Source organism: Pelobates fuscus, chromosome 3 (genome assembly GCF_036172605.1).
Source record: "Pelobates fuscus isolate aPelFus1 chromosome 3, aPelFus1.pri, whole genome shotgun sequence".
NCBI lineage: Eukaryota > Metazoa > Chordata > Amphibia > Anura > Pelobatidae > Pelobates > Pelobates fuscus.
In genome coordinates, this window is record NC_086319.1 from 420,823,020 (window position 1) to 420,844,278 (window position 21,259).

The 21,259-nt window shown below is 44.5% G+C and overlaps 1 protein-coding gene across 1 annotated transcript in view; it reads left to right on the forward strand.

The window, feature by feature from the left end:
- Positions 1-21,259, forward strand: part of LOC134603721 (chloride channel protein ClC-Kb-like) — an 83,128-nt gene that overhangs the window by 38,397 nt on the left and 23,472 nt on the right. Inside the window, exons 10-13 of the mRNA XM_063449900.1 lie at positions 6,259-6,346; positions 6,813-6,995; positions 8,600-8,669; positions 9,289-9,399. Coding sequence (XP_063305970.1) covers positions 6,259-6,346; positions 6,813-6,995; positions 8,600-8,669; positions 9,289-9,399 — 452 coding nt within the window. The remainder of the gene's footprint in view (positions 1-6,258; positions 6,347-6,812; positions 6,996-8,599; positions 8,670-9,288; positions 9,400-21,259) is intronic.

Genomic DNA, 21,259 nt, shown 5'->3' on the forward strand with positions numbered 1-21,259 from the left:
TAGCAGTTCCCCTCCAATCACGAGACAAGATTACGTGTTAAGGGTCAAACAGGAACAGAATGCACTGAGGCTGTATTGCTTCTTTTATACACATCTCCCCACAAGGTTACCACCCACGTGGACCTTGTGGTACACAGGACTCAGAGTTACAGCAACCAATCAAACACATTACAGTACATTCAGACACTCCCAGCCTAGGCACACAAACCCTCCCCTCTGCCTGTGATATAATTACTAAACACAATGGGCTGACTTAATTATCACAGGCAGGAAAATATACAGTTTTACCCAATATTCATAACTTCAAAACTATACATGCAATTTCCATAAAAGTTACAGCATAATCAGTATACAAACATATTCAAAAACCATACAATTTGGTCCAGTGGTTCAAAAGATAGATGGAAGTCCTATTTGACCGACTGCAAGCATGGCATTTAATGCCCAAAACAGTTCCACAGATTTAGGCTGTGCAGCCGGTTTATCTTCTCCGCTATCCTGGAGATAATATCTCTAAATCCAAAAACCACATAGAAATACATAACTTATATAATACAATGTTTAACCTATATGTCCAACATATCCCCAGATAGCTTGGATCTGAGCGCTCAATATGTCCGAAAAGCACTCAGATCTCACAAATACAGTTGGATCGCCATGGGTTTAAACAATAGCAAGGGCTGATGAGAGATTGAGGAGGGACAAAGCAGCCAGTTTCAACTGGTCTGGCAGTGTCCCTGGGACAACGCCCTGCTGGAGAACAATGGGACAGTAAAAAGGGGGAGGGAAAGAGGCACATTCTCCCATGGAATCAAAGGGGCAGAAACAGTGCAATACAATCCAATATGCCAAATAACGGTTTTAAAGGCCAAACTCTTCCATAGTCACAAGGCAAGCGGCTGTCAATTAGTCCTCTCCAGGCACAAGTGGCGAAGGGCACTTCGTCACAACTTCCTCCCTGCCGGATGATACTATATCACTTCCTCCCTGCCGGCTGATACTATATCGCTTCCTCCCTGCCGGCTGATACTATATCACTTCCTCCCTGCCGGCTGATACTATATCACTTCCTCCCTGCCGGCTGATACTATATCACTTCCTCCCTGCCGGCTGATACTATATCACTTCCTCCCTGCAGGCTGATACCATATCACTTCCTCCCTGCAGGCTGATACTATATTACTTCCTCCCTGCTGGCTGATACTATATCACTTTCCTCCCTGCCTGCTGATACTATCACTTCTTCCCTGCAGGCTGATACTATATTACTTCCTCCCTGCCGGCTGATACTATATTACTATCTCCCTGCTGGCTGATACTATATCAATTTCCTCCCTGCTTGCTGATACTATATCACTTCCTCCCTGCCGGATGATACTATATCACTTCCTCCCTGCAGTCTGATACTATATAACTTCCTCCCTGCTTGCTGATACTATATTACTATCTCCCTGCAGGCTGATACTATATAACTTCCTCCCTGAAGGCTGATACTATATTACTTCCTCCCTGAAGGCTGATGCTATATCACTTCCTCCCTGCTGGCTGATACTATATCACTTTCCTCCCTGCTTGCTGATACTATATTACTTACTCCCTGCCGTCTGATACTATATCACTCCTTCCTGAAGGCTGATACTATATTACTTCCTCCCTGCTTGCTGATACTATATCACTTCCTCCCTGAAGGCTAATACTATATCACTTCCTCCCTGAAGGCTGATACTATATCACTTCCTCCCTTCCGGATGATACTATATCACTTCCTCCCTGCAGGCTGATACTATATCACTTCCTCCCTGCTGGCTGATACTATATCACTTCCTCCCTGCAGGCTGATACTATATCACTTCCTCCCTGACGGATGATACTATATCACTTCCTCCCTGCAGGCTGATACTGTCACGATTCTGGGAACCAAAACACGCTAACATACACACAGAAAAGGTGCAGTACCGGACCTTAGAGTGGCCGGGCTAAGCACACAAAGAATAGTCAGGAGACAAGCCGAGTAAGGGGAACCAGAAGACAGAATAACGAGAGACAAGCCGAGGTCAAAGGGTAGGAGAAAGTCACAAGGTCGGATAAACAAGCCAGAGAGTACGTAAACCAGAAAGAACCACAAGTAGAACAGCAATACTAGAAAGCAAAGACCACAACAGGGCAGAGAGAGACAGGAAAGGTAAGTATTTAAACCCTGTGATTAATTCTGATTGGATAATTTCCAATCAGAGTTAACAATCACACGTGGGAGATATTTATACCTCCCACTGTGATTGAGGCACTGTGCCTTTAACGCCGGGTCAAGTGGCTGACCCCGGCGCTTACAAAACTGGGCGGTCTCCCAGCGTGCAGTGTCATGCATGCTGCCGCTGGGGGACGAAGAGGAAGACGCGGGCGGCATCCGAGGCTGGGAGGATGCCGCTCGCCGAGCGCACGAGGAGAAGGGGACCGCGGACGGCTGGAGGGTGAGTGCCGCGAGCGCACTGCAGCCTCCCCTCGCAGCCGCCCGCGGGATCCTGACAGATACTATATCACTTCCTCCCTGCCTGCTGATACTATATCACTTCTTCCCTACAGGCTGATACGATATCACTTCCTCCCTGAAGGCTGATACTATATTACTTCCTCCCTGATGGATGATACTATATTACTTCCTCCCTGATGGATGATACTATATCACTTCCTCCCTGCAGACTGATACTATATCACTTCCTCCCTGTAGGCTGATACTATATCACTTTCCTCCCTGCTGGCTGATACTATATCACTTTCCTCCCTGCTTGCTGATACTATATCACTTCCTCCCTGAAGGCTGATACTATATCACTTCCTCCCTGCCGGCTGATACTATATCACTTCCTCCCTGCAGGCTGATACTATATCACTTCCTCCCTGCCCGCTGATACTATATCACTTCCTCCCTGCAGGCTGATACTATATCACTTTCCTCCCTGCAGGCTGATACTATATCACTTCTTCCCTACAGGCTGATACTATATCACTTCCTCCCTGAAGGCTGATACTATATTACTTCCTCCCTGATGGATGATACTATATGACTTCCTCCCTGCAGACTGATACTATATCACTTCCTCCCTGCTGGCTGATACTATATCACTTTCCTCCCTGCTGGCTGATACTATATCACTTCCTCCCTGCAGGCTGATACTATATCACTTCCTCCCTGAAGGCTGATACTATATCACTTTCCTCCCTGCTGGCTGATACTATATCACTTTCCTCCCTGCTTGCTGATACTATATCACTTCCTCCCTGAAGGCTGATACTATATTACTTCCTCCCTGCTGGCTGATACTATATCACTTCCTCCCTGAAGGCTGATACTATATCACTTCCTCCCTGCCGGCTGATACTATATCACTTCCTCCCTGCAGGCTGATACTATATCACTTCCTCCCTGCCGGCTGATACTATATCACTTCCTCCCTGCTTGCTGATACTATATCACTTCCTCCCTGCAGGCTGATACTATATCACTTCCTCCCTGCTGGCTGATACTATATCACTTCCTCCCTGAATGCTGATACTATATCACTTCCTCCCTGCCGGCTGATACTATATCACTTCCTCCCTGCAGGCTGATACTATATCACTTCCTCCCTGCTGGCTGATACTATATCACTTCCTCCCTGCTGGCTGATACTATATCACTTCCTCCCTGCTGGCTGATACTATATCACTTCCTCCCTGCAGGCTGATACTATATCACTTCCTCCCTGCAGGCTGATACTATATCACTTCCTCCCTGCTGGCTGATACTATATCACTCCTTCCTGCCAGTACTGCTAATACTGTGGTCTGCTCTTAAAGGGCAAGCACCCCACCGTACCCTGCTTTGTGAGTATTAGGAAGGGGGGCACAAATCATGTATAATATCCTGGAAAAACAATACACTCAATCTGATATAGCGTATGTCAGATTATGTGTGATTTCCGGGATATTATACATAATATGAGGGTGTCAGGGAGCCACATGCAAAATGAGGGAGTCTCCCAGAAGAAACGGGAGACTTTTGATGTCTGTAGATAGAAAGAACTAGATAGATAGAACCAGATAGATAGATACAAATAGATAGAAATATAGAGACAGACAGAAGATAGATAGATAGAACCAGATAGATAGTTACCTATACTCAAGTATAAGCCGAGTTTTTCAGCACATTTTTTGTGCTGAAAAACCCCAACTCGGCTTATACTCGAGTCAGTGTCTGTATTATGGCAACTTACATTGCCATAATACAGACAGGGGGCTGGCAGCGAGTGCTTACCTCTCCTGTAGCTCCTGTCAGCTTCCTTCTCCTCCGCGCCGGTCCGTTCAGCACCTGTCAGCTCCCAGTGTAAGTCTCGCGAGAGCCGCTGGGTCATAGTGCGGCTCTCGCGAGACTTAGTGTGAGCTGACAGAGGTGCTGCACGGACCGGCGCGGAGGAGAAGGGAGCTGACAGGAGCTGCAGGAGAGGTAAGTAAACTCTGCCAGCCCCCCTCCCCCCCGCCCCCCACTGAACTGCCAATGCCACTGGACCACCAGGGAATGAGAGCTCCCCTCCCTGCCATGTATCAAGCAGGGAGGGGGGACGAAAAAAATAACAAAAATATTAATAATAATACAAAAATAATAATAAAATAATAATAATTTTAAAAAAATTAATATAACAAAAAAACTATTAAAATAAAATAATTAAAAATAAAAATAAAATGCCCACCCCCACCAAGGCTCTGCATCACACACTCAAACACTGCATTCATACACACTGCACTCTTATACACACACTGCACTCATACACACACTGCATTCATACACACTGCACTCTTATACACACACTGCATTCATACACACACTGCACTCATACACACACTGCACTCATACACACACTGCATTCTCATACACACACACAGCTATACTCTCCTGGAGGAGAGGTCCTTCCCACATGGTCCTGGGTCCAGAGGTTGGAAGGAGATGGGGAGACCCCAACCAAGCTACGACGGTTCGTGGAGTCTGCGGTGGCTATGGTGTCCGGTGCAGTGCTGATGGTCCTTGGTAAGAACTAGGAGCATCGATTGGCGGAAAGTCCGTCACAATCTGTATGCCGAGGACACCCAGATATATCTCTCCTCCCCTGATCTCTCCCCCACGGTCCTGCAATGTGTCACTGCTTGCCTTTCTTCTATTTCTGATTGGATGTCCTCCCGCTTTCTGAAACTCAATCTCTCTAAAACTGAGTTTCTAATTTCCCCCCCTCATAATGCTGATCCTCCTCCTTTGCTCTCATTGCAAGTTGATTGTGCAGGCATCAGTCCATCCTTGCAAGCTCGTTGTCTTGGTGTTATCTTTCATCCTGGCCTCATCTTTGCCCCCCATCCAGTATGTTGCTAAAACCGGTCAATTCCACCTTAAAAATATCGCCCGCATCCGCCCCTTTCTTACACAAGATGCTGCCAAGGAGCTTGTTCATGCTTTGATAATCTCTTGCATGTATTACTGTAATTCTCTCCTAGCTGGTCTCCCCGAAAGCCAAACTGCCCCGCTACAATCAGTAATGAATGCTGCTGCCTGGCTGATCTTTCTCACCCGTCGTTCCTCTGTCGATCCTTACATATAGGTGTCAATTCAAAATACTAACCCTTACCTATAAAGCTCTAATCAACTCTAGCCCCTCTGACATTTCTTCCCTGATTCATAGATATGCCCCTTCTCGGTCTCTCCGCTCTGCAGGTGGCCTTCTCCTGTCCGCTGCTCGCACCCTTACTGCTAACTTTCGTTTGCAGGACTTCTCGAGGGCGGCTCCCTTCTTTTGGAAGAGCCTGCCTACCCCCATCAGACTTTCCCCTAGTCTTCAATTGTATAAGAAGTCACTCAAAACACATCTGTTCAGAAATGCTTATGGACTCCCAGAGTTACTTATCTATACTTACCCAAGTCTGTCTCTTGCTCTCCTAAAGAGCCACACTCCACTTTCACCTCCAGTTAGGCTACTTTTCCACCTTGTTTGGTGGCTGTCACCCTTGCTGCCATGTTGTGTATTTGTACCCCACCTCATCTACACTGTAAGCTCGTTTGAGCAGGGTCCTCATCTACCTATTGTTCCAGTGTCACTGTGTATTTGTCTCATGTATTGTAAATTTCCCCCCATTTTTATAATATTGTAAAGAGCTACGGAATTAGTTGGCGTTATATAAATACCAATAATAATGATAGATAGATAGATAGATAAACATGTGTCTTGTCTCCCTTTCTAGTAAGATTGTCTACGCAGCCCTGGTTTCTTTTATTCTGGCCAGTATCACATTCCCACATGGATTTGGTCAGTACATGGGAGGCACTCGGGTAAGTGACCATACATTGCTTTAAACACATATAACTGCCATACTCTCAGATTCCATTAATTCATGTGGTTGTACATAAACAAAGCAAAACTATCCACAGAATAGCCGTCAGTGCTCTCTGACAATATTAAATAAGTCTTTCGGTACTTGAGCAATGGCCATAAGTGTAAGCTCTTGTTTACCAGTGCAGTGTTCCTAGATCTCATCACACCCCGCAGATGCTATTTCAAGCTAACAAGCGGGTTGGGATGCCTGTGTGCACAAGGCTTTCCGGTGATGCTATATTAGTAAGGAAGGGGGCACAGGGGTAGGTACCAGTAACTGTAAAGATGTCAGTAAATGAGACAGAAGTAGGGTTTGCACTTCTCTATACTAACCCTAAATAGAGAACGCATGGGGGTAGGTGGCCACAAAGTCACAAGGTTGTGTAATACATAACATGTTCTAAGAAATGCGTCTTTCCGTAGCTCACCATGAAGGAACATCTAGAAATGTTCTTTAACAATGTCACTTGGGGGATCGAGGAACTATCTGTGAATGTTAGCGCCTCCAGACAGCCACCCAACCCGAGCTACGACAATAACTTTCTGCAGTGGATGCACCCTAACATGTCAGCTATCGAAAAGCTTGCCATTTTCATAGTTCTGAAGGTAAGATCCAACTGAATCCCAGATTTTATTTTCCTTTGGTACCGCTGGGCGATACTAAATGAGCCCACGTATAAAGCATGCTTTTCATTTATCAGTTACCTTGTGTCTTCCATCATCCAATCCTTCCTTAATACATTCAGTTTCATTAACTTAGACCATATACCTTGTAACTGGAGATCCTCGGGTTCTAGACCAGGGGAAGCCAACCCTCCACACTCCAGATGTCGTGGACTTAATCTCCCATAATACTCTTACAGCTAAGCTATAGGGGAGATGCCTGTCCGCAACATCTTGAGTGTCAAGGTTTCTACTCCTGCTCTAAGTAAACAGTCGATATACACCCAATATTTTGTACACAGTGAGATGAGTGAATTAGAAACTGTAACGGATCACCTGTACTCCGACCGAGTACCTTCTATTGGACCGTGTGGGAAAGACCTCTGCTCCAGGAGAGCGTATCAGGAACAGCTCTTAAAAACACTAAGTGATTAGAGCTCAGGGGAGTATACAAGTATAGCAATCCCCAGTGTGAATATAGCAGTTCCCCTCCAATCACGAGACAAGACTACGTGTTGAGGGTCAAACAGGAACAGAACTGTTTTAATGAGCACCAAAGGACTTTCTTTTATACAAGTTTTCCCACAAGGTTACCACCCACGTGGACCTTGTGGGATACAGGACATGCAGTTACATCAGCCAATCAAAACAGAACAGTACAGGCAGACACTCCCAGCCAAGGCACACAAACCCTCCCTCTGCCTGTGATATAATTACTGTACACAATGGGTTAACTTAATTATCACAGGCAGGAAAATATACAGTTTTATACAATATTCATAACTTCCAAACCATACATGCAATTTCTATAAGCAGTATACAAACATATCCAAAAATCATACAAATTGGTCCAGTGGTTCAAAAGAAGTCCTATTTGACCGGCTGTAAGCCTGGCTTTCCTGCCCAAAACAGTTCCACAGATTTAGGCTGTGCAGCCGGTCTATCTTCTCCTCTATCCTGGAGATAATTGGCTTAAGTGGGTGTGGTAACTTAATTATCTCCATGTACAGGGAATATCTCCATTTACAACAACACTAAAAATACATAATTCCTATTATACTGAACAGAACCCCCACATTCAACCTATCCCCAGATAGCTTGGATGGATCTGAGCGCTCAGATCCCATGAACAGAATAAAATTGCCATGGGGTTAAAGTTAAGCAAGGGCTGAGGAGAGATTGAGGAGGGACAAAGCAGCCAGTTTAAACTGGTCTGGCAGTGTCCCTGGGACAACGCCCTGCTGGAGAACAATAGACAGGAAACGGGGGAGGGGAAGAGGCACATTTTCTCATGGATTTAATCCCTTAAGGACCAAACTTCTGGAATAAAAGGGAATCATGACATTTCACACGTCATGTGTCCTTAAGGTGTTGAAGGGGCAGAAAAAGTGTGTAACAATCCAATATGCCCAAATAATGTTTTTAAAGGGCACAATCTCCCAGGGGCCATAGTCACAGGGTAAGAGGCTGGCAAGCAGGCCTCTCCAGGACCAAGTGGCGAAGGGCACTTCGTCGCATAAACCTAGATCTTTTCTCTTGTTTTCCAGTTCTTTATGTTGCTCTTAGCAAATACGATGATCATCCCCGCAGGATATTTCCTCCCGGTCTTTGTATATGGTGAGTACACAGGCCTGACAGGCTGCAGGTTTTTTATATCGGTACGTCTTTATATTTTCTTTTCTTATCCAGTATTCAACATTTTTTCATTTAGCATACTCAATGTACGTAGTGCACTTTTTTTTCCATTCTTTTTATGTTAATGCATTAGGGTAAACACACTTACACACTTAGCAGGATCTTTTAGCAGTAAACTTTGCCATTGGCAATTATTAGCAGCCACCCCTACTTTAGACTGTGGAACTTGGTGCCCCCTTCCCCACCATATGCTCAAATATGTTTCCTGGTTTAAGTTCATTGTGCATTGGGAAAAAATAATCTTAATAATCAATGCAGCACTCAATGTCAGTCTGCCGCAGTAAAGCTCTATACGATATTTAACATAATACAATGCGATCCCATGAACTCATCAAAGAGCAAATGTAAGACCCCCGTGTCACTGGGAAAACTGGAGTAACTTTTAATTTTGAACTAAGATGGTGCACAGTGTGGTATTCTGAGCCAAATACCGAGTCCTTCATTAACAGAAACAAGAACGTTTTTTTACCATGTGCATCGCTACATGGTCAAATGCAACAGAACACAATGAAATAATTAAGAAATGGTCCCTTTTTCACAGGTGCTGGACTCGGAAGACTTTATGGAGAAATAATGGCTAAAATCTTTCCAGAAGGCATTATCTCCGAGGGAATCAATATTAAGATCACGCCGGCAGGATACGCACTGGCAGGTGAGTGAGTAAACTCTGTGTCCCAGTAACTGAAGATTTATTTATAGGCCGCTCTTATTCCCTTATCTGCTTTCATTAAATTCCTGCTGGGTTGGAGCAAACATTTTTGGCTAAACAGGTAAAGACGCGTTTTACTGCCCCATTGTGCATTTTCAGGCCTGTGTGTCCTGTAACCCCCTCTAATATCACCAACAGATTCCGTAGCGCTTTACAATTTATGAGAGGGGGGATTTAACTATATATGGGACAATTACAAGAAAACTTACAGGAACGATAGGTTGAAGAGGACCCTGCTCAAACAAGCTCACAGTCTATAGGAGTTGGGGTATAAAACACATTAGGACAGGAAATAGCAATTAATTAAGCAGAGCTGGAGGAGAGAGTAGAGTGCTGCCCTTTAGGAGAGAGCAAGAGACAGGCACTTCTTAAACGATTGAAGACTAGGGGAGAGTCTGATGGCGGTAGGCAGGCAATTACACAGGAAGGGAGCCACCCACGAGAAGTCCTGCAAGCATGAGTTGGCCATACAGGTGCAAGCAGCAGACAGGAGAAGGTCATGGGCAGTCCAGAGAGACCAAGAAGGGGCATACCTATGAATCTGAGAAGAGATATAATAGGAGTGCTTTATAGGTATGGGTATGGGTTAGCACTTTGAATTGACTCCTATAGGACACAGGAAGTCAATGTAAGGGCTGACAGAGGGGTGAGGTGTGAGAGGACCGACTAGAGAGGAAAATCAGTCTGCATTCATTACAGACTATAGAGGGGCAATACGGCTTTTGGAAAGATCAATTAGGAGAGGGACACAATAATCCATGCAGGAAATTACTAGAGCATGGACAAGCTCCTTGGTAGCATCTTGCGTAAGAAAGGGGTGGATGCGGGCTATGATTTTAAGATGGATGTGAGGCTCAAAGGTGAGGCCAGAGTCAGTTATGACGCCAAAACAGCGCGCTTGCAAGGATGGACTTATGTGGATACCACTTGAAGGGAGAGCAAAAGAGGAGGATCAGTATTAGGAGGAGGAAAGACGAGGAGCTCAGTTTTAGAGAGATTTAGTTTCAGAAAGTGGGAGGACATCCAGTCAGAGATGGAAGAAAGGCAAGCAGTGACACATTGCAGGATGGCAGGGGAGAGGTCCGGGGAGGAGAGATATATCTGGGTGTCATCAGCGTACAGGTGGTAGTGGAATCCAAAAGAGGTAATACATTTGCCAAAAGAGGCAGTATAAAGAGAAAATAGAAGGGGAGCAAGGACAGAGCCTTGGGGGACTCCAACCGAGACAGGAAGAGGGGAGTAGGTATCATTAGGAAAGGAGACACCGAATGAGTCTTGGGAGAGATAAGAGGAAAACCACAAGAGAACAGTCACAGAGACCGAGTGATTGAAGAGTTTGAAGAAGAAGAGCATGATCAACGGTGTCAAAGGCAGCAGAGGTCAAGAAGAATTAGTATGGAGTAATGGCATTTGGATTTAGCTGCGATTAGGTCATTAGTGAATTTGATAAGAGCAGTCTCAGTAGAGTGGAGAGGGCGGAAGCCAAATTGAAGAGGGTCAAAGAGAGAGGTGGAATTGAGGAAGTGAGACATACGGGTAAAGACAAATCTTTCCAGAAGCTTTGAGGAAAAAGGGAGCATGGATATGGGACAATAGTTAGAGGGGGAGGACGGGTCAAGAGATGTTTTTCTCAGGATGGGTACAACAGTGGCTTGTTTAAGGTAAGCAGGGACCACGCTAGACGAGACAGAGCAGTTGAAGATGTGTGTTAAGGAAGGCACAAGACATGGGGAGAGAGATCTGATAAGGTGAGATGGGACAGGATCGAGTGGGCAAGTGGTGGAGCCAGGGTGGAGCTGCAGCTCCAGGCCCAGGCCCATGGAATAGGCCCATTTAAAAAAAAACAAAAAAAAACCTGACTGGTATTTTACTGGCACAGCCGGTATTTGAGGCTGCTTGGCCATGCCGTTATTGCAGTAATACCAGCAATACAAATGCAGGTATTTTTCTCAGTATAAACGGAGATTACTCTGCAATAGCAGAACCGGCCAGTAGGGGTCACTTTGTGTGGAGAGAGGCAGGAATAGGAAGTTACAGCATATCCCTGCCTCTCTCTACTACTCACTGATCCGTGTGGGGAGCAACTACACAGCACAGAGAGTAGCAGACAGCAGCTCTACAGCTCAGGTAAGGGATGGGGGGAAAGGCAGCAGGGAGACATGGGGACACAGACACTAGGGGACACTGGGAGACCTGGGGACACTGAGATACTTGGGGACACTGGAAAACATGGGGACACTGAGACATGGGGACGCTGAGACACATGGGGATGCTGTGAGACATAGGGACATTGGGAGATACTGAGACATTGGGACACAGAGACACTAGAGACACAGTGTCCCCATGTCTCCCAGTGTCCCAATGTCCCCCAGCCAGTGTCCCTAGTGGCTCAGTGTCCTCATGGCTCCCAGTTTCCCCTAGTCTCCCAGTGTCTGTGTCCCCATGTCTCCCAATGTCCCCCAGCCAGTGTCCCTAGTGGCTCGGTGTCCCCGTGGCTCCCAGTTTCCCCTAGTCTCCCAGTATCTGTGTCCCCATGTCTCTCAGTGTCCCTAGTGACTCAGAGTCCCCATGTGTCCCCAAGTCTTCCAGTGTCCCCAAGTCTCCCAGTGTTTGTGTCCATATGTCTCTGTGTCCCCATGTCCACAAGTGTCCCCATGTCTCCCAGCCAGTGTCTCAGTGTCCCCTAGTCTCCCACTCTGTGTCCCTAGTGTCTTAGTTTCCCCAAATGTTTCAGTGTCCCTATGTCCCCCAGTGTCATGTGTCCCCATGTCTCTTTGTCCCCATGTCTCCCAGAATCTTCATGTTTCCCTAGTATCCCCATGTCTGTATTCACAAGTGCCCCCATGTCTCCCAGTGTTCCCAAGTGTCTCAGTGCCCCCATGTCTCCCAGTGTCCCAGGGTTTTTCAGTGTCCCCATGTCTCACTTTGTCCCCTAGTATCCTAGTGACATGGGGGACACACTGAAACATGAGGACACTGGGAGAAATGGGGACACTGAAACACTGGGAGACCAGGGGACTGGGCGACATGGGGACACTGATACTGTGATACATAGGGACACTGAGACATTGGGTGACTTGCTAGACAGGGAGACACTGGGAGCAATTCATCTATACAGCAGAATCAAACTGTGAGTAGTTTGTTGGTGATTTTACAGAATTTTCTCTTATGTCACTCTTTGTGATTTACATCATGTGATGTCACGCATAACTAATTAATTATACAAATTATTAAGGCTGCTAATTTTTTTCCAAGAAGGGTTGCAACCCTAACTACTCTTCACATACTCTTGCTTAAAGAAACACCCTAGGGTCAGGAACACAATTATGTGTTTTTGACCCTATTATGTAAAAACCACCATCTAGCCCACCCCCCCTCCCCCTTGCCTCCCTAAATATAGTAAAATCTTACTTGTATTCTGTAATCTGCAGCTGCTTGCATCATCAGAAGGTGTGGTCTGAGCAAATTACAATGCTTCTCGTAGGATTGGCTGAGACTGTCAACTAGGCTGATCAGGGGAGAGCCAGCACAAGTCAAACGTAGCCCTGGCCAATCAGCATCTCCTCATACATATAAAATTAATCAATGTATCTCTATGAGGAAAGTTCAGTGTCTGCATGCAGAGGGTGGAGACACTGAATGGCAGTGCTGCACACTAGGCAGTACTGCCCCAGGAAGCACATCTAGCAGCCATCTAAGGAGTTATTTTCACTGAAAATACAGTGTTTACTGCAAAAAGCCTGAAGGGAATGATTCTACTTACCAGAACAAATACAATAAGCTGTAGTTGTTCTGGTGACTATAGTGTCCCTTTAAGTTTGGAAGCTTAAAAGGGATGTATTTCAACAAAACTTGTGGACTGGCTGACAATAAAGTTAGTTTAGGTAATGCAGATTTTGGTTTCTCTAACACTGTGGCATGTCCCCTTTCTTCTACACTCACTACATACACCTTTTCTCTGTCCCAGACTAAATACCTGGAACTTCTGCCTGCTAGTAAGACGATAAGGAGACAAGTGGACATGTGAGTGCTAGAGGACAGTCCTTAGAAAGCGTGGAGTAGGTGCATCATTTGATGCATTTATGTCACGCTCCGGGTGCTGCCTACATAGTATGCCCTTAGTTGGACAGCATGATTGATTGGCAGGCAGCCTGACATGCATTCATGCCAGGCTGGCCTTCCAATTCTTTGGACAGACATGCCTCCTATATTGGGCATGTTCACCCCATTTAGCAGGTCTGGTCACCTTTTACCCTGCACTTTGACTTCCTGCTTCACTGGACACTGCTGTTAGGGGGTATGGATTTGCTTAAAAGATGAAAGCATAAATTAGAGAGAGATTATCATAGAGTATGTGTTTTCTCATAGCTGCATCCTTTGCGTTTCCCTCCAACACCATCTCAATTAGATACATGACGCTTGGGAGGTATGGTTGTTTTAGTGTTTTTGTTCGATAAGATTCTGTAATTAGGCCCATCATAATTGTCAGCACCAGGCCCACTGGGCTCTTAATCTGGCCCTCGGTGGAGCGAGAGAAAAGAAGCACAGCCACCTCTTGTTTAGTAGTCAGGGAGAAAGTCTGAAGGGTAGGAAAGGCAGGATCTACGTGTGGTTGAGAAAGAGAACGGCAAGGTGGGGAAAATTATTTCCTTAGCTGTTCAATCTTAGCGGTAAAGTAGCATACAAAGCTATTGGCTGTAAGGTTAGTTTGTGGGGTGGCCACAGCAGGGCGAAGAAGACAGTTAAGTCAAAGAGACACCTGTGATTGCGGGAGCATGAACTAATGAGAGAGGAAAAGTATGACTGTTTAGCGAGGGCAAGGGCTGCGCTGAATGAACACAATATGAATCTATAATGGAGAAAGTCTGACTGGGTGCGAGACTTCCTCCAGGAGCGTTCAGCACAACAGGAGCATCGATAAATAACGGCAATGTTAGCAGAGAAGGGTTTGAAAAGGTGAATCAAATTAATTTCAAATGATGGGAAAGAGAGGGAAGGGGGGTTGGGCAGAGTTTAAAAAGACTAGTGGGGTGTATGGGCCAGTGATGATGTGTGTGCATGCCACTGTATGTTTACAAATCATGGACTAAGTATGTTTCAGTGTTTGTGACACTGTGTGTGTTTACAAATCAGTTTTATGTATGTTTTGTTGTGTGTGTGTCACTGTGTGTGTACATGGGTCAGTGATTCTGTGTGTGTGTGTGTATGTTTCAGTAATTGTGTGTAGCTGTGTCTATATTTCTGTGTGCTGACTGTGACGGACCACCTGGCACCCCGACTGGGTGCCTCCGGCAATTTCTGCTTCCTAGTTGCCTTGAGTACTATAAGTACCACACCGGGACCGTAGTCCCTTAGCCGCCGTATAGCTGTACCCTACAATCACGAGGCTGCGTGTTGAGGGTGAAGTGACTGACTTTAATGGGACCACACTTGGCCTTTTATGACAATCCCCATGCAATCCCACCTGGACCTGATGGAAGACTTAATTACAAGGTCACAGGCCAATGAAAACAGTGTTACAATACATGACACTCCCATACATAAACAGATAATCCCTCCCCTGGGCCTGGGAGATAATTGGATCAGAAACTGTATTAATCTAATCCAATTATCTCCAAGTACAGAAAAACACACCTTTTCCCATATATTCCAAAAGTATCCCAAAAACACATAAAACCCCACAAACATATCAAACATGACCAACATATCCAAAAATCACCCATATCAGTTCAGGAGGTTCAGGAATTTCCTGGAAGTCATTTATTTGCGGTGAGAAACGTTCTGAGTTGTTAATAGGTGTTAACTAGCTCCAGGGTGGCCTCTAATTCGTGCGGTTGTTCGGGAGTTTGAAGTGCCGCTTCGAACTGCTTCGAAAGTTCAAAGTGTTGGCATACAAGTCCAAAAGGCACAAACAGCTTTACCCACAGTTCATTACAGGGGTCATAGTCACAGGGAAGGAGGCTGGCAAACGGGCTCCTCCAAAAGCCAGTCGCAAGGTTACTTTCGCCACACTGACCATTTTAGACCAGCTTTACATTTTTTTATAAAAACAAACTTATTACGGCAAAAATAACTCTTTTCAAAACACTTTGAGAACTCTAGATATCTATGTCAGTATGTGTTAAAGTGTGTCCATTCCTCAAATAAATCATTTGCAAACTATATATTATTCATCAAAGGATTACTCCAGGTCTTTTGAGGCGCTGCAATTTTTTTCTTTTTAAAATGCCCTAATGGGCACTACTATTAAGCCTCCCCCTCTAGCATTTGGCAATAAAACCTGCAAATAAAGGCTTTTACTCACCGGTTCCACGTTCTGTCTTCCATGCCTCCACCCAACGTCAACAGTGCCCAGTCACAGTTGGCATGCACGCAGTTTGAGCTGGCGAGGGAAGGGAGCAAGGTCTGGAAAACATAAAAAAAACAGACATATTGAGGCTCCGGCGGGGGGGGGACTCAGAAAACTGAGGAACAGAGGGGACAACAACAATCCCCATTGCAAGCAATATTGAGGCTAGGGAGGGCTTAGAAAACTGACAGAGGGGGCAACAACACTTCCCCTTACCTACAAGGGAGAAGCTCTATTTGTTAATTGCCAGCATGCAGTTCGTGCAGACGATGGACATATTGTTACGGTTGCCTCCAGGCTGGCTGGAAGTTGGACCGTAGAAAGGATGCTTTTAGCGCTCACCAAAGGACCATCAGCATTGTAGACACTATAAGCACTGCATAGACACCATAAGTACTGCAGACTCCACGAACCGCCGCTGCTGGGCTGGGATCTCGCCGTCTGCTATCCACCCTGGACCTATGCCCAGGCTCCAGGTTCCAGTAGGTGAGCCTCTTCATTCTGCAGAGCGAAGCAGAATCATGAACAAGAGCTCAGTAGCAAAGGGAGCATGCAGAGCATAGCAATCCCTGTAGTGATTATAGCTGTTCCCTACAAACATTTGAGGCTGCAAGTTAGAGGGACAAGTCATTCTGTTTAATTGGCACCAAAGGGCTTTCTTTTATGCAGGTTTCCCTTAGATAGGACCACCCACAGGGTGTTACAGAACAACCAATAACACACGTACATTACAGAAAACACTCCCAGCAATTACACACAAAATCCTCCCCTCTGCCTGTGATATAATTATGATACACAATGGGTTAACATAATTATCACAAGCAGGAAAAATACTGTTTTTATACATGTACTATAACTTTAAAACCACACATCCAATCTTCATAAAAAACTGTACTATTACTGTATATAAATATTATTAATCAGCATCGTTTAAATATAAACATACTCAAAAATCATAAAAATCCATTCAGTAGATCAAAAGTTAGCTGGAAGTCCTTTATGCCCACTGCAAGCACATTTTCATGCCCAAAACAGTTCCATAGATTTGGGCTGTGCAGTCGGTCTATTTCAGGCTGAAAAAACGAACAGGACTTAGTCTCTGCGGCTGAAAGTTCAGTATGGTAGAAGGTAAGGGTCAGCAGTGTTCGCGGAAATGTGTAGCCGATTTCAGTTCCATGAATTTGGCTGCACACACCGCTGACCTCGTTCGAATGAACAAAGATGGCGACGCCACGTGTTCATTTGCGCAAACGGCGGCCACCCAGCGTTCGGCAATTTACCTACAGCAGGCTCCCAACCTGGGAGGTAAATTGCCTGCACACTTCCACTTCTGGGTGGTCCGCCTGTGTGGTACTTGGTTCAGTAATCCCTTTTTTCTGAGCCAAGTGTAAAGAAGCCAGGAACAAAGTACTTTTAACAAGTCTGGGGACACAGGCTTAAAGGGGCAGTGTCCCAAACAAGTCTGGGGACACCGTCTTAAAGGGGCATTGTCCCAATTTTCTCTATGCCTCAAAAATGTGCTTAAAGGGCCAGCACCAGTCCCATAAAAAGTCCATAAGCCCCAATATGCTCACAGACTGTTCTTAAAGGGCCATACACACCCGGTCCATAGTCATGGGGGAAGAGGCTGGCAAATAGGCTCCTCCATAATCCAGGGAAGCAGGGCAATTTGTCATTTAAAGGAACAGTTACAAAAGGCATTTTGTAATACATGTTATGTACAGAACTGACATTAGGCAGTCTGGAACAGAGCTCCGGGTTGCCCAAATAACCTACGACCAATATGTTTGACTGGTTTGACGCAAACTCGCCCTTAACATTATCCATACAAGACAGGAGCACAAACATGCCAGGGAATTCGGTATCACTCAGGAAGACTATCAACACGTTCAAACGATGATATCTCTCCTGGAGGAACAAAATGACAACCCACCCCTCACTACATGTAAACCCCCTTCATGGTACACCCCTAATTTTAAAGATGTATCAAATATAGATCTCTTTGTAAAAATGACTACCAAAGCCTTGGACTCCCTCCCCCCTCCTACAGAAGCTCCTGATAACCTAACCAAAGCCGAACGTGAAGCACTTCTTGAGAACTCAGTAAGAACAATGATGTGGTTATAAAACCTTCGGATAAAGGAGGAAATATAGAACTTATGGACCAAGATAAGTACATCGATATGTGTCTTGAACATCTTAAAGATAATACTCAATATCAAGTACTGCCTCAGGATCCTACAGCTACTTTCCTCACCGAATTAAAAATCTTGCTCACCCAAGCTTTGGAGGATGAACTAATCAAAAAGGAGGAATATCAATTTATGATTCCGACCAACAATCCCACTATCTCAACCTTTTACTGTCTCCCCAAAGTTCATAAATCCCTAACTAACCCACCAGGGAGACCCATTGTCTCTGGGAACGACTCTCTAATTGAAAAAATTAGCAAATTTCTTGAACAACTCCTCCATCCATTTGTTACAAAACTTGAGTCGCATGTACAAGACACAAAACATACCTTGTTGATATTGGAAAACTTAGAGGTTCCACCCTACTCACTCCTTGCCAGTCTGGATGTGGTTTCATTGTACAATAACATCCCCCATGACAAGGGATTATATGCCACTTCCTACTTCTTACACAGATCTACTAAGTACAACCCCGAGCAAATTGAATTCATCTTAACTCTTTTGGAGTTCGTTTTAACACATAATTACTTTGTGTTCGACGGTTTGTACTACCTACAACTTCGCGGTACGGCTATGGGCACGGCTTGTGCCCCTAGCTACGCGAACTTATATTTGGGATGGTGGGAGGAGAACCTTTTCAAAGACACAACCACTAACCAATTTTCTCAATATATACACAAATGGTTGAGATATATTGATGATATTTTAATCTTTTGGACCGGTTCTTGTTCTAGCTTCTCTGACATGGTGAAGGTGCTAAACAACAACGATATTGGTTTACAACTGACACACGTCATTCATGAAACACAACTGGTATTTCTAGATCTCAGAATCTTACTGAACATGGATGGCACAATAGATACTGAGCTGTATAGGAAAAGCACTGCATCCAATAACCTTCTCCACTGGCGCAGTTTCCACCCTTACCGCCTGAAAGCTGGAATTCCATATGGACAGTATCTCCGAGCTAGGAGAAACTGTTCTAATGAAGTGTCATTTAAAGCCGAAGCAGATATTTTGAGGACACGCTTCAAGATCCTCAAAAAGGCCTTTCAGAGGGCTCTCTCTCAAGACAGAAGTTCCAGCCTTCATTCTACTAAAGTCACCTCACCTAACCAATTGATTAGGTGTATAGGAACCTACGACAAGCAATGGCAACCTATCAAAGAGATATTTACTCGGCATTGGCCAATCCTACAACATGACACTGACTTAAAACCAGAAGCAGTGGCATATCCCAACATCACGGCTCGTAGGTCAAAAAACCTCAGAGACTTTCTGGTACACAGTCATTTTGAGAGAAAAACACCTTCCAAGAACTGGCTCACTGCACCCGTGGGAATGTATAAATGTGGACGGTGCAAGGCATGTCCTTTCATAAACCAGTCCAAATTGATTAAGTGCACGAATACACAAAAATAATTTAAAATCAACCAGTTCATAAACTGCAGTACTACACGCGTCATATATGTCATCACATGCTCTTGCAGCATGCAATATATTGGAAAGACCTACCAAGAACTCAGGAGACGCACTTTGCAACATGTGAATTCTGTTAAAAATCTACATCTGAGTACTCCAGTGGCCATGCATGTCAGAAATTTCCATGATGGAAACCCTAATCATCTATCTTTTCAGGTCTTGGAAAGAGTTAATTTAAACTCCAGGAAAGGTAACTTCAATCACATACTTCTTCGTAAAGAGTCCAGGTGGATTTATGAATTTAAAACTCTCACTCCAGGCGGTCTAAATGAAGAATTCACCTTCACTCCATTCATTCATTCACATTAGGATTCATTTAGTCAATAGAGCGTATGTATTTATTTTTGTATACTAATGCTCATGACAAGATTTGCCCCTTGTGACTAAGAATCCCTTATTAGATTACACATATGGTCTTATTTTTTATCCTAGTCTGGTTTTTCCTCTGTATTATTATTTTTTTCACCCCTTGATCAGCATTGAAGGGGTTAAAACCGATCTTTATAGCACTCCACGATCACAGGGATATAGACATTATATACACCATTTCTTAGTGTTTTTATTATGTCTTAAGTCCTCCATTGATATGTAATTGTCTCTACTTTTTGAGTCATTTTCGCTCATAAGTTTGTGGCAGTTTATCAGTTTTCAACTGCAACATTTATCTATTCATATGTATTATCATATTCATGTGTTTCCTCTACAGACCCTACAGGGTTAATGATGATACTTATTCAATTAGTGATCATCATCACTGACAATTAGTGACCGACCAATCAGAATCAGTGGGTCTCGTTTGAATCCACCTATAAGCTCTACCTATTACCTTTAAATAGCTGATACTCACCTCACATCGGTTCCCCTCTGATGAGTTGTGACGAAACGCGCGCGTCAGGGGCCATTGGATTCAGTGCAACAGCTCAGTGTGTGGTCCTTAGATCAACATGACTGCACTCTCTGAAGGATCCTGTTCACCACTCCTGTTATGACTGGTGCAGACTATATTGTGGGGTAGATCTATGCCATTGTGCATTATTCTTTCCCCTTCAGTACACATTCGATCGTGATACTACCCCCTCCCTCTGTGTCTGCTGGCTATAACAGTTATTGTGGTTTAGTTTGGGCTATTTTAGCTCCATTTCTCATATGCAGTTGGTGGCAACATTCCACTCCGTTTACCAAGTAAATCATTACTGTTACTATTTCAGTTCTTACTGCAACTTTGTTTTGTTGCAAGTTACTTATACCAGAGGTATCCTGAAAACTTATGAACAGGTCCTCTGTGTTTTTATGTATCTAATGTAGCTATATCTTTAGTGTATATTTGTACAGCACCTCATTTATGTATAATTTATCACTATAAAGAAGGAACCATATCTGCACTGTGACCATTGTAGACCTGTCAATAAGTATGCTGGATATCTTAACAGCGAGTATAGGTCTCTCTCTACATAGGTCACAGGGTTGATTACCTACCAGCACTTTCAGTGTTCGATTTTTTTCACAGGTCACAGGGCTGATTCATGCTCAGAAACTCGGCAGCAGCTGCCCATTAGACCCCAATTCAGTGTTCTCCGAATTGCACACTACTTGAAGTATCGAATGTCACCCACATTGCAATTTGGGACAGATGTGCCGCGATACTATGTGCACAAATATACCATTATAATATAGGTATACGTGTATTCACCATCTAGCTTACACATTTTGATTAGCACTTATTTTTTGGTTCTTTTCTTTTGTTTTGCTGTACATACATTTACACTTACTGTAAATTCAC